Source organism: Protomyctophum parallelum, assembly GCF_964188405.1.
Source record: "Protomyctophum parallelum genome assembly, chromosome: 5".
In the NCBI taxonomy this organism is placed as follows: Eukaryota; Metazoa; Chordata; class Actinopteri; order Myctophiformes; family Myctophidae; genus Protomyctophum; species Protomyctophum parallelum.
In genome coordinates this window covers 36,563,488-36,578,646 of record NC_139702.1, presented here as the reverse complement: position 1 = coordinate 36,578,646, position 15,159 = coordinate 36,563,488, and the positions used below count along the sequence as shown (strand labels likewise).

The following is a 15,159-nucleotide window of genomic DNA, read 5'->3' as shown; positions in this document are numbered from 1 at the left end:
AATTTAGCAACCCTATAGTGTGCTGTCATTTTTTCAAATTCTATATGGGACATTCATAAGAAATGGAGAGAAGAGATTTTTTTATTTCTAATTTAGGACTATTGAACACAGCTGCAGGCCAAAGCCATTAAAAGTCCCGTTCATATTGTCCTACTCTTGTGAAAAAGCCACAGAACGGAGTCGAGGAGACAGGCCGCCGCCGGTGTGCAAAGTGTCACTACAGTATGTACTTTTATGCACATTATACATTAGGTACAGTACACTGTATGAATAATACGTCGCCATCCTCCTTTCGGGGGTTTGCACGCTGAATCGAGTGGACGGCTCACACATGCGTAAAGTGTTACTAGTGCTCGACAAATATCCGTATTCTATTTCTGTGAATGTCCTCCTTGGCACTGGGGATCCTCCTGACTGGCGCCAACAGGTCAGCCATGTGCTACTACGGCACCATGATGAAGATGATGTACATCACATCATCTTCCATTACTGCTCTGCCGTTCAGTCACATCCTCTTGGGATGGGGAGTCAGTTTTTGCACGCACGCACGCACGCACGCACGCACGCACGCACTCACGCACGCACGACTGTCATCACACTCATCTTACACTCATACTGCAAACCCCCCCCCCCACACACACACACACACCACACACAAACCCCATCCCTGTCAACCTCCTCCCCCCTATTTACACGAACTCTGAAGCCACAGCTCTCACACCGCAAGCCGCCATGCACAGACGCCACGGCTATACTGTGACAACATCTGGCATTCTGCACGGCACACGCCACACACACAGACACACACACACACACACACACACACACACACACGCCTCCCTCCCTCTATGCTCAATCCTCCAGCCACCTCCTTCGTCCATTCATGCTTCAATCAGCCGCCACGTCTTCAGTATTCCGTCCGTCCGTCCGTCCGTCCGTCCGTCCGTCCGTCCGTCCGTCCGTCTGTCCGTCCATCCGTCCATCAGTCCGTCCGTCCACACTTACACTCGGTCGGTGCCGTAGCTCCGGTAGTCCACGGCGGCCGACACAGCCACTATGACGGCGGGCACGCCGTAGCCCGCCAGGTAGAAGTACTTGGTCCGGGAGTGTTCGCTCTCGAAGACCTCCACCAGCATGATGTACAGCTGGACCCCCTCCAGGAACATCCACGTGAACGCTGCCAGGAAGAAGAAGTGGAGCAGCGCCGCGAACACCGCACAGGCAATCTGGAGGGGGAGAGAGAGAGAGAGAGAGAGAGGAGAGAGAGAGAGAGAGAGAGAGAGAGAGAGAGAGAGAGAGCGTTTAGCACATTTAGACCTGAGGACGCATCTGTGTCACCATAGCTTTTAACCATTCTTTTATACTTTAGCTGTTGAAAAATAGCAGATCGACAAGCTCATTTTTGGGAAAAATCGTGACAACATATTTTGAGATGGGGGGGCCAATTACATATAATTTTGGGGTGTCCTTGACATGAAATAGTTTGAGAACCGCCGATATACAAACATATAGTTTTTATCAGAAAACTGTCATGATTTTAGAAGACACTTTGTGGCATCCATCCATCTGTCGTCGGGTCTCAATGGGTTAGAGAAGCCAAATGAAGTCACAAACAGACTGTACTCATATATAAGCTGGTTGGATCCAGGTGAGTAGCCAAATGGATTAGCCAAACGGAACAAAAGGCCCCGAATCCAAGGCAATCTGGACGAGAGCAGAGGCGGAAGGATATGACTCAGACAAATTAATCGTTTATCACATTTACATAAGCCAGAAAATGCACAGGATTAAAACGCGGGGGCTGCCAATTACAGAAATAGAAAGGACAGAAATGTGGTAAAGGATGAAGAGTGAAAACGGGAGTCACATATACAGGAAAAATCTGCGGTGTTCGTTTTAATTCCAAAACGGTACAACATGTGACCAAGTTGACCCTCATGGGTCCGTTTGCTTACGTCAGTATATACACTCTTGGCGTTAAACTGACACTGTGGAGTTTACAGTGGGGGAAGACCATAAACGCAGCACACTGTGGAGTTTACAGTGGAGGAAGACCATAAACGCAGCACACGAAGCCAAACCAAACCTCCAAACCCATTTAGACCCCAGACCAGATTCTACAAATGTCTTCTAAATCATGACAGTTTTCTGAAAAACCTACGTTTCTATATCAGTGGTTCTCAAAATATTTCATGTCAAGGACCCATAATGTAATTGGTTGCGAACCGCAAACTCAAAATATGTTGTTCCAGCTGGGGCCCCCCAGAAGCAACGATTTGAGTTAAAAACGTTTACTCTGAAAGAATATACAGTATATTAAAAGATTTGCGCCGTACACATTTTTCATGATTTTCCAAAAATTGCAGATCTACTAGCTAATACATGAATAAATAAAAGTTAAATAATGCTTAAAACACCAAAAGGAGTTTCCATTCTGAATGGGCTAAACAGGATATCTGAATAATCTTTTTAGCTGATATCAGCCCAGACTCCGTCACATTATTATTTTGTTATCTCGCACCTCCACATTTAACAAGACATTCTGAGAACATTTAGTGCTGCATGCCAAAAGGAAATAAGCAAATAGAGGGGGGGGAAGCACTGCGGCACGGGGATTTAGAGAAAGTGTGAACTACTTAGAATAATCGCTGACAATACAACAATAATTTTGTCAATGTCAAGTGCGAACAAACAAGGAAGGAGAACGGTGGCAGAAGCTTGCATACGGCAAAACCCACAGGAAAGAGATGGCTTTTGACAGGTCTTCACATGCAGCTGATGAAAACATCAGGGGAATAATAACACGTGGTCTAGTGGTTCGCACACGCAGTCTTTAGTGATTTTATAAGGGCTCAGAATGGGATAAAGAACGATGTTGGGAGATTAATAAAACATTATATTAATTCAACATAATTTTGTCTGTTCATTTCTTTGAGTCATCAATTACAATTGTTTAACTTGTATCCTTTAGAAGAACAAAGTCCGTTATGCAAACCTACAGAGGACAGGTGCGTCGGAGAACTGGAACTGGAGAAGTAGAAACAAATGGCATCCCGCGCAACACAGGGAGTTAGAGAATCCCCAAACGTTGCTCAATTAAAAAAAAAAAAAATCTTAATCTGTATCTTGACTGAGTTCTCTATCCTGATTGGATAAAATTGGTGACCTGAAAATGCATTTCTGTTCGTTTAATACTCTATAGCAATGAGTACTATCATAATACAGAGCTTTATAACACTTAAGAACACTTATTTTAACCAAAGAAAACCACTTACCCTACCATTAAGTCAAAGTACAAACGTATTAACGTCAAATTAGTAGCAAAAGTTAAATAATAAACTGGAAAAAAGAAAAGTTCCAATCTGTGATTTGTGAAACAGCGTGAAAGGCGTCTCCCACACACCAGCGCTGTGTTTCATCAACAATTAGCACGATATGTAAAATTAAGAGGTTCTGGTAGCAACTAGTTGAATACAAGACTGTAAACCAACTGCTAATCAGATCCACTACACACGAGGCACCACATTCCCTCCTAGATATTCGGGACCCAAACTAGTGAAATATAGCAGATCTACTGAAAAGATCATTGGATTTTGTTTTTAATTCATGAAAAGTTTAGCTTTTTTGGGATTTTTTCTTTTTTTTAATTTTTTGAAATAACATAATAATTAAAAACCAAATGCAGGAAACAAAAACTAAGGGGACCCATAACAATGTGTCCGCGACCCACAAACTGTTTGGAAAACAATGTGTTAAAAGATGCTGTTAATAAGCAGCGAATAGAGACACCGGCTGACCACAAGACACACGCTCCTCACTAGAGAAGCCCTGACCACAAGACACACGCTCCTCACTAGAGAAGCCCTGACCACAAGACACACGCTCCTCACTAGAGAAGCCCTGACCAGAAGACACACGCTCCTCACTAGAGAAGCCCTTTACATTGTTTGCCACCAAAGTGCACCGGTAGCAGCAACAGAACGGGGAAGGATTGAAAATCCAAGGTTGTGTATAAAACTTAAATCCGCATTAGCTATTTAAGCAAAGAGATGGGAAGAACACAGGGCTGCTTAAGAATATAATCCTGGGAAAGGAACGAGAGGTGAGATCCGTGTCTCCGGCAAGTCGCCAACTTATAAAGTCAGCCCTAAGTGATTCAATGAGAGTGCTAACAGACAGACATTTATAATGGAATGGTTTGGAGTGTGAGACAATTAACCAATGTCTGGAAGACAATGAGTTTAGGGGACCAGGGGAGTCACTCATTTCCATTTATAATGAGTGCAGCTCATAGGTTGCGCACAATAACAACACACACACACACACACACACACACACACACACACACACGCACACACACACACACACACACACACACACACACACACACACACACGCGCGCGCGCGCAAACCACAATACACACTCGCATTAATGCAGTTCAATGCACACGCATTATGCACAGGTGAAAAAAAGGTGGCTGCTTCTGCAAAGTCATTTAGTTCTCCTGCCGGAATTAGTGGCTTAGTGGTTCTGAGCAAAGCGGCGCTGGCGACGTTAATAGAGGTCACACATAGTCACCAGTAATTAAGAGGGGGAAAGAACACACTCTCTCTTTCTCTCTCACACACGCACGCACGCACACGCACACACACTTCAGCTTGAAACACATTTGTTTTGCCGTTGTGTCAAATTGTTTTCATCTCCAATAACGTTCCCTCATTGAGCAGTGAGCGAGAAAAAACATTATGGTCCTGGAGTTGTCTCTAATCCTTGGACACGGCGGAGGAGATAAAAGAAAGCACATCCCTCCCTCTGAGACAGAGCAAACACACCATGCGTAATTACCCCGCAGGTCACTGAGCTGGCATCTTGGAAATGCTCTGATATGTTATTATATTCAATATGTTTGGCAAATAGTGGAAAGAACAAACACCATGTGACTGTGTATGCACACATTTAAGTGAAAACAAAGGGACAAATTACAATAGTGTATAGTCGCAACTTGTGCACACAGACACATTCACACACGTATACTGCAACTAGAAAAATTGCCCCTCGGGCACAGGTCTCCACCAGGGCAGGTCAGGTTGTGGCCTCCTGGTGGCACTATAATAGGCCAATGTGAAAAGGGTGCAATTTCTTCTTACGACTTGGCTAGCAATTGGATGATTTGAGGCATTTTGTTCCAAAAATGTGTTTTGCAAAAATCCACCTGTTGGCTATAACAGTCCAATGTGAAAAGGGTGGGATATATTCCTCAGCCTATAGGAAAGTCTGTTGTTGGCCAATCCTGCCAACTTTGAGAGCCAATATTAGCCAACTAGGATGGAATATGAAATATCGGAAAGATCCGGCTTGAACACATGACTATAGAGATAGTGTGTAACGATTTGCGGGATTTTTGGGCAGAATCTGGAGGAGAAATATAAAAAATGTGCTTTTCAAAAGTCGGCCTCCTGGTGGCGCTATAACAGGCCGTTCTGGAAAATGTGGGGCTGAGGTTCATCGTTGGCATCCAGGGAGTGTGTGTGCAAAATTTGGCATCGACTGGGTTAACGGTGGCGGAGATTAGCTGTACACAGACGGATGGACACACACACGCGCGCGCGCGCGCGCGCTGCGCGGACGGACACACACACACACACACACACACACACACACACACCACACACACACACACACACACACACACACACACACACACACGGACGGACGGAGTGCAAAACATACTCTCTCCCCAAGCCTTCGGCCTGGTGGAGACAAAAATAATCCCCACATGGAAAATGTTTTTCAGACCATGACCCAATATCTGATTCGTGAAACCTTAGGGGAAACCTCCAACCTGGTATTTTTCAGATTTTTTGCAGCGTTTTTTGCAGCGTCGGTTTTTCCATACATTAATGACACTATACTAATAGATTTTTTTAGGTGGTACTGTTAAAATGGTGTTTCCCTCAAGTTCTAATCACCTTATATGATTGCACACACGATCGCTCATTGATTTGCATGGATCCTGGCTTGTTGTTGATGCACCCGGCAGCACTGTAATGTGTTGCAGAGCCAAGCTGTGCTCGATCACTACCAACAACTCCATGATTATCGCTCGACTGCCTTGAAAATGGTGGAGGTTTGTCCACCGTGGATTGCATTGTTGAACTCCTGTGTGGTAGCAGCCGGTCCAATTGAGCGATAATCATGGAGACGTTGGTAGTGAAAGAAGGCTCGGAGCCTCAGTGTTTGCATTGGCAGTTTTGGCACGGCCTGTATGGGTAACTTTTGTGAGAATAAAAAATAACAAAACATAGCAAAACATAACAAAACATAGCTGTTGGCCTGGGCTGTGGCTCAGTGGGTCCAGGCACCTTGGCTGGTAATCCAGTCTGGCAGTGTGCCGCGGGTTCGACTCCCGATCCCGACGGCCTTTACTGCATGTCACCCCCCCCCATCTCTCTCCCCATTTCCTGTCAGCCTACTGCCTGTCCCTCCAGATTCTTTTTTTAAATAAAGGCAAAAGCCACACAAAAAAAACAGCGCCCCCTCCAGAGATACTTCCGGGTCCCACTTTTGTGTCGCTTTTGTGTCCCCATAGAGTTATACTGTGTTCCTCCGTCGGACTAAATCTGAGACGAAAACAACCACGAAAGTCTCATTTTACCGCTTTCCTTGCAACAACAAAGCTACTGGTCTCCCAAATCTGTCTGTGACAGGCCGTCTGCCCCACACTGAATACTATCGCCATTTCATTGTGTCAACTAAATCCTCATTAATCCAAACTAGATTCAACATACTCAACCCTGCATACATATCTAAATATGCCCCCGGAATATTGTACTGAGCAAATTAATGGACTGTTACCACCTTCAATAATAATGACATGGACATGGACATGTACAGAACATTAATAATTCTACTCGAGTTCGAAGCATTAGGACGCATTTTAACCTCAATGGCTTCCTTTCTGAAAAATAACGTAATTGTGAAAAGATTCACTTGTTTGGATATTCTATTTACAATGAGATGCGGACGGGAGCTGGTGCCACTTGGACCCGGACATAACGTAGGACTACAAAATGACGTCAGACTTAAATACAGAATGCAGACGTCAGAATAATGTCAGAACAGGCCAGCTCCATATATGGACCCTGGACAGGAGTCCTGCCCAGACCCCGGGCAGAGGCCCTTTTGGGGCGGTTCTGGACAACCGTGGGTCCGACCGACTCGACACCGAGCACTGCACCCCTGCGGTGGTGTGGAACGCGTGTGTCGAATTTTAAGTCGGTGGGGCGAACGGTTCTCGAGTTATGTGGATTAAACACAGACAGACAGACAGACAGAGACATGGTGCATTTATAGATGGATGACTTTGTTCCAGCACCTGCTAAGATTTTAGATGTGCGTGTCTTTTGGCTGCATCTTTTCAGCCAGTCTCCTTTGCCAGTTTTCTTCTATTTTTCTATAGTTTTTCTTTTATTACACTTTCAGACACGGACAAAAAAAACTAAAGAAATACAGCAACTTCAACCCCCTCAACCCCTTGGGGCCGCTCTTACCGGTTGGTCGGCCCTGTTGATCCCGACCAGGAACAGTGACTCTGCGATGAACAGGCTGATGCAGAGGTTCTTGTGGATGGTGTTGCGGTCGCTCTGCAGCCCGCGGAAGAAGCAGAAGGTGAAGATGCAGATGAGCAGGCAGACCAGCGACAGCAGGATGCCCACCCACGTGATCACATCCAGCAGCAGGTCGTGCATGCTGTCCGCTTTCTGATGAGTATAAAACAGCATCGCACACACAGAGAGAGTGAGAGAACATTGGAGCGCTGAACGGTGTTCTGTTTTGTTGACTGAGACTAAGACTAAAAGACTAAAAGACAATTTTTTTTGCCATTTAGTCAACTAAGATTAAACAAATTCCAATGACTAAAATAAGACTAAAACTAAATTATGTGTTATTCAAAAGACTGAGACCAAATCAGAATTTGCTACCAAAATTAACACTGGTGTTGCAAGTGTGAGTAAAATGGCTTTTCATATCCACTTTCTTCCTCCTCTATTCATGCATGAGCATCCCGCGGGAATTCTGAACACATACAGTACGCATCCATCGAGCCCCCCCCCCCACACACACACACACTCAAGTACCTACACCCCCCATGTGTGTGTGTGTGTGTGTGTGTGTGTGTGTGTGAGGTCGGTGAGCGTTGCTCTGCGTTCAGGGCCGCCTGCGTTATGCCGCGTTGCACAGGTGTGCTAGCTCTATCCATCAGTGTCCCGCAGCCTGCCAGGGCCGAGCAGCGTTCAACACAGCGGCGTTGTGATGGATCTATCTCTGCAACCATCACACTGTGTTCACACCGGGGCTGCTGCCGAGCCACGCAGCTCTGACCATGACCCCGTTCACAGAGCAGTACACATCCTCTGGCCCGGAGAGGAGGGGGACAGGACAAGTGACTGTTCCCCGTTCACAGAGCAGTACACATCCTCTGGCCCGGAGAGGAGGGGGACAGGACAAGTGACTGTTCCCCGTTCACAGAGCAGTACACATCCTCTGGCCCGGAGCACAGGGAGCTGTCGGGAGGAGACCTCCTAACTCAATTTTGTAGGTTTTTGATTTTCTTTTCTTCATATATCAGTGCTAGTGAACACCCTTTACGTCTGTGTGTTGGTTCGAAAATATTTAACCAATGGAAAGTAGTAAAAAACTGCTTTGGACAAAACCTCTAAACTCCATTGGACCCTCAAACTGTCTGCTAAAACAACTGACTCCACCACCTCTCCCCCTCTCATGAAAGTAATTGACAATATATAAAGTCACAGCACCAACTTTGATGAGGCACTATTGCTTTGTTTTCAAAATATACGGTTTTCTTAATTTCCTGAAAAATGTATACGGTATTCTTCATTTTCTGAAACATCGCCCCACCCGCTATGATAAGACCCACATGCGCATGAATGCCACGATCAAACCAGAGAAAAACACGGGAACTATCCTAAATTAGCCATGGATTAGCTTTTTTCACTCCTTTTTCTTCTTTCCCTTGTGTTTTTTATTGTATTTTGATTTTAGATTTTTTTTACAATTCTTATGATGAATGTTAAAATCAATCATGTTTATCTTTGTAAGACTGTGGGTTTACCTGCAAGATGCGCAATATGTCAAACAAGCAACGCAACTCATGTAAATTCACCCAAGCCAAGCCTGATTAATCAATCCCAGAAAGTTGTTTATAGCGTACAATCCATCCTCCACATTTTGCAGTCTACCTCCTCCTTAATTCAGTCCCCCCCCCCCCAGTATACCTCTTCACCTGTGCTAGCCATTACTTGTCAAATGATGAACAACTGCCTGTGTGATCCAGCCCATCCCATCCTGGCAGTCACGGCCCAGTGAGCACCCACCTTGACCTCCACGTGGGCCATGAGCACAGCGAAACTGGTGAGGTGTGTGCAGGAGCAGCTGGTGTGTGTGCGGTTGGTGGCCAGCAGCCGACAGTCTTGTGTGGACCAGAAGCCCGTCATGGTGCGCTTGGAGTAGCTCCAGAACGAACAGTTGGGATTGAAGTTCTCCTCCGAATGCTGCGAGGGGAGGAGGAGGAGAGAGAGAGAGAGAGAGACGTTAAGGAGAGTTAGAATGCTGGGAGGGAAGAGAGGAGAGAGAGACGTTAAGGAGAGTTAGACGGAGGAGGAGAGAAAGAGACTTAAAGAGAGTTAGAGGGAGGCAGAGAGAGGACAAGTAAAAACGGACGGGTTGGTGCCACACACACACACACACACACACACACACACACACACACACACACACACACACACACACACACACACACACACACACCCCCACACACACACAGACACTGCCCACTGAATATCTCTTGTGGGCATATCAGAGTCAAATTTTCATTCAAAACAACCTAAACTCACCCTTAGGCCTATAACCACAACCTATGAATTGGACTCTAATCTTAATCTAACTGGAACCACATACCCGAAGGTACTGCAAGGGTTACTTGAGAGAAAGTGGAAAATGGAAACATGCTGCTCTCTAAAGCTTTAAACCAAATGAAGTAAGATCGTTGAGTAGCACAACTGTTACTGAATAGGCTACTTACTTTTATTTTCAACATATTGACACTGGACTTTTAGATGTCAATTAAAGGGGGTACTTGGATTCAGCAATCAGGAAAAGTGAAAAGTGAAGCCCCAAAAGTTTGAGAACCACACACTGCCTTAGCACAACCTTACCTTACCCTATATCTCTATCCCTGACAGACAGGAAGCATCAGGCACTCGCGCGTCAAGAAACACAAGCATTGAAGTGCTGTAGACAAATTGGAGGCGTCAAGTGGGCGCATGGAAACCTGTTGATGTGTCTTTCAGAGCTCGCTTCTATTTTCAGCTGTTGATTCCCAGGCACAGACAACATATAATGTGTGTACCGTATGGCATCCAAGGCATTCACGTCACGAGTTTAAATAATGCATGTACTTTATGTAAATGAGTTTCCAAATGTGTGACAATTGGACAGGCAATACATTCTCTTTTGAGAAAGACAAATCCTTTTTTTTTTAATAGAAAAATGTCTGTACGGATCCTGAAAAATAATAGGTTTGTCTGTGAAACTAATGACAGTGCTTTTAAACCGCAAAGATATGGATGAGGAGAAGTTAAACGCACCCAGAGCTACACTAAACGCCAAGTTCAAAGTTCAACTTCAAAAGCTAATCTATGCAGGCGAGAGAGCAGGCGGAACGGAGAGAAGAGAACGAGAGAGACACACCAAAATGAACAGAATTAAACAGTGTGTGTGTGTGTGTGTGTGTGTGTGTGTGTGTGTGTGTGTGTGTGTGTGTGCGTGGGCGTGGGCGTGCAAGTCTTGGTACCTCCCACGGTACATGCGGGTTAGTGCAGTTCAATGTATTAATAATTGCGGTACAATTGTGGTGAACAAGTGGGCTCATGTGATGACCACCATATCACTGACGTGAGCGTTATTAACACTTTCTATGGAAACGTGTAGATATTTTGTATTTTTCTCTTGTTTGATATCCTTTCCCCCCTTGCCCCCCCCACCTTCTTCTTCTTCTTCATCTTCTTCTTCTTCTTCTTCATCTTCTTCTTCATCTTCTTCTTCTTCTTCATCTTCTTCTTCTTCTTCATCTTCTTCTTCTTCTTCTTCATCTTCTTCTTCTTCTTCTTCTTCTTCTTCTTCTTCTTCTTCTTCATCTTCATCTTCTTCATCTTCTTCTTCTTCCGTTTCTTACTAATTATACGGAAAATGGGGAACGATGCAGGGAACGATGCACAAAAACGAATTTCACTTCTTCAATTACTTCTGTGAAGTGACAATAAAGTAACCAAACCGTAACCCTAACCTGACATGAAAATCATTATTTTCCTTATGGGTTCCACAGCAATGTACCCACAAGGCTGATTATTTCTGATTTTACTATCCTAGTGGGGTATTCTCATCCCCATAGTATCGGTAAAACCCAGTATGCATGCACGCACGCACACACGCACACTAACACGCACACACACTTACACATGCAGATAAAAGCAGAAACAACAACAGAGGGGAGGGACAGAATGTGCGAATGGAGAAACAAGTAAAAAGAGCAGTTGTTCTCGGCCAACTAGCCTGGATGAAACCCTGGCTTAAATAAATAAATGAATACATAAATAAGTAGAACATGATAGAGCAGGGAGAGGCAAGAGACCCTGAGGGGGTTATGCTTGGCCGTTATATACCTACAGTAAGTGAATAATATATTGATCACAATATTACATCAAAAAGATTAAGTGCAGAAATAGTTCACAATATTACATCAAAACAACATAAGAGAAGGGTGAGAGAGACAGAGAGAGAGACAGAGAGAGACAGAGAGAGAGAGAGAGAGAAGGAGAGGGAGAGGGAGAGGGAGAGAGAGAGGGAGAAGGATGAGAGAGCGAGTGTGTGCTTGTGCATGTGTGTCTGCAGGCCAAAGCGTGTTGATGCACATGCTGCACATGTGTGCACGCATTGTGCAGTGAAGCAAATACATACAGTATGTGAGTTGTGAGTACATAAAAAGCATACAAGGCAAAATGATATCATTCCTTGGCTTATGATTTAATTACATTATTTATGTATTAATGGAATTATTTGTATGGATGAGAAACATAATTCCATAATTTGGCTTCCAGACGTTTGGTTAAAAGAGGCAGTTATGACTGTCCAGTAAAAGTAACAAAATAATGCATTTGTTTGGAAATGAAAGACGTGAACCCCAGCATCCCTTTTCTGAGGGCGAACATCTGGCAAACACAGCAGATCTACAAGGAGATCTTGACTACGAGGAGATCTACAAGGAGCCATGCCAATCTTGCAAATCGACACATTTTGGCACAGTGTCCGTGTGAACACAAAAAGTGTATATGGAGATAGGTCTCTGCCCGACAACAGCAATATAGGGTTTAATTTCAGAGAAAACAAGCAGCGAATGACCCATTTTCTTAGCCTCGCGTATAGCGATACTAATATCCCTTCGAGGATATTAGTCTCGTCCCTCTCAGCATTCGATTTTTGTCCCGTAATGTCCTGCCCCATATTTGCATACTAGGCCCTGGTTGATTTTAGCCTGGCTCCAGACGAATCTGGTTGGCTCGTCACCAATTCTGCCGTGAAGTCTCCTCACACAATTGAGACGGGCCAGACTTACAGCTACTATTGTCTTAGTTTACGCACCTGCAGGTGTTTGACGGTGAAGACCACGGGCTCGGACAGGTAGACCTTATTGCTCTCCTTGTTGATGGATGCCATGATGACCGGGGAGTTGACGATGACCGAGTAGTTGGGGTAGACGACGGCCTCGCCACTCAGGCGCACGCTGGCGTTCTCCGTGGACAGGTAGGCGCCCAGGTTTCTGTACAAGACAAAGGCCATCCGGATCTCCCCTGAGAAGACACACAGAGACCAGACCCATGCTTCATACTGTACATGTCATCAGTGGTGGAAAAAGTACTCACTTTTTACTTGAAGGGATAGTGCACAATTTTTGAAATAGTATGAAATACTTGCCATTAATATAGTGGTTGCAACTGTATTTATTGATTGCCCGAGTCCCGTGGTGGGAGTGCTGCTCTGGTTTAAAACTAGCGTCAAAACAAGACAAGTCGAGACAAGCTTGCTCCAACGCCGGTGTTGTGGGGGGAGGGGGCAGAAGACATCCACGGAGCAAGCTTGTCTCGTCAAAACCACGTGACTCCCATTGAAAATGCAGTGTCTTTCATATGTGAGCATCGCCTAAAGGTCCTTTGTTTGTTTGTTTGTTTGTGTGTTTGTTGAAGCATAGCGACCAGCTGTCAGTCCGCCAATCGCTTTCAATCAGCCACACTTTCCTACACACCAATCACACATCATTCCCTCAACACGGCGGTGCGTTTAAATAGACGGCTCTCTTCTACACTGGAGCTCTGCTTCGATTGCTTCACACACATACTCTGCTTGCCTCCACCACCCCAGCCTCCACCTCATAGTTCTTCACTCTTCATTGTGCGTTTAAACTGAATGTTGAACTGAAATTCATGTGTGCATGGCTCTAAAGCAGTGGTTTTCAACCAGTGGTCCGGGGACCACGAGTGGGCGAGCGTCAAATTAAACCACATGGACCCGTACGGGTCCATATGGTTTAATTTCACGCTCTCAAGAGTTAAATTATTGTTAAACAGTTGCATTACTTAATTTACAAGAAGTCTGCACAATTAGAGAATGTAGAATAATTGTTATTTTGATCGTTTGCCTGTTATCTCTCCTATGGTATACCAACATCAATACAGCATGGAATTGTGGACAAAATGTGATCCAATGACAACAAAATATTCTGTAGTTTTTGGTCTGAGAGGCTAAATGTCATCAAATGGTGGTCCTTGGCTAAAATGCCAAATAAACTAATGGGCCTTGATACAAAAAGGGTTGAAAACCACTTCTCTAAAGTAAACTGGAATTCAATGTTGCATAGCTCTAAACTGATTCAATGTTCAATGGCTTTAATGTTAAAATGCTTTGTATGCATAACTCAAGTTCATCTGATAAAATGTCTTGCTCTTGTATGCCCATGGAGGCTTATTAGCATGCTGCTTAGCAAAATGTAAGCATTTTAAAGAGCAGAGCAGAGCCATTAACACCAAGTTTAACTGTATTCCATTTGTTGCAATAAATAAAGTCCAATCTTGACGTGAGTGTTCCTGACTGAAATATATTTTTTTGCATACGTTTTGTTTGTGTCACGATGACTCATGAGTACATTCACACAGAATGTGACAAAGGACTTTTTGTTTTAGTTGTTTTAGATTAGGTAGTTTGGAATTATTTCCACAAATAAAGGCAATACAGTGTATGAATGAGGTATCAACTATATACTATACTGTATGTTATTAGCATGTTATTTGGGGGGCTTTTCTGAGCTTGGGCTCACTGTCAGTCATAGAGACCATATGTCCTACACGTCCTAACCACTCGGCTATGGGCTATATATGCACACACGCTGTTTTGGAAAGACATTGGGCCCCTTCCCTACCTCCTTCACACGTCTTGCTGAGTGAAGTCTAGCACTCTAGCTCACTGCTGATAGTAATGTGAAGGCTCTGTTCCATTCTGGTCGAACAGAGTCTGGGACTCAGGGTGCTGCTATTGTGCGTGTTGGCTCACTGGAAACACTGCTACACCAGTGGGTCTCAAAGTGTCCTTGAGCGGGTATCCATTTGTACACTCTCAGAGTTATGGGTGTCCTTGATAATAAAACGTTTGAGAACCACTGCACACTTAATGGCATTTGGCAGTATCACCATCGGTAACACCTGAAGTGAAGGACGTAGGGAAGTAGTACGAGTTATTCTGTGTGCATAGAGCCCATTGGGTCGCCCGCAGTAATATGAATACAATAGGTCAGCAGCACTGACCACTAGGCTATGACCACACCTTGACATAAAGAGATCATTGTGATTATAAAGCACAAAGGTTGTGATCATGTTTAAAAAAAAAACAGTTATTCCACCAGCGTTCTTGTGTTGTGTTCTACAACACAACACAAGAACGCTGGTGGAATAACTGTATTTTTCACGTCACGTCATTAACAACTATTACTGTTATCTTCTACAACTTGTAGAAGATAACAATATTAGTTGTTA

At 44.5% G+C, this 15,159-nt stretch overlaps 1 protein-coding gene across 6 annotated transcripts in view; it reads right to left on the bottom strand.

Annotated features, from left to right (window-relative positions):
• Positions 1–15,159, bottom strand: part of LOC310859363 (adhesion G protein-coupled receptor L3-like) — a 231,822-nt gene that overhangs the window by 27,857 nt on the left and 188,806 nt on the right. For all 6 annotated transcript variants that reach the window (XM_083765860.1, XM_083765862.1, XM_083765863.1 and 3 more), the window contains 4 exons: positions 12,719–12,927; positions 9,397–9,573; positions 7,552–7,761; positions 1,006–1,226 (listed from right to left, as the gene is read on the bottom strand). In XM_083765860.1, the coding sequence (XP_083621986.1) occupies positions 1,006–1,226; positions 7,552–7,761; positions 9,397–9,573; positions 12,719–12,927 (817 nt within the window). The remainder of the gene's footprint in view (positions 1–1,005; positions 1,227–7,551; positions 7,762–9,396; positions 9,574–12,718; positions 12,928–15,159) is intronic.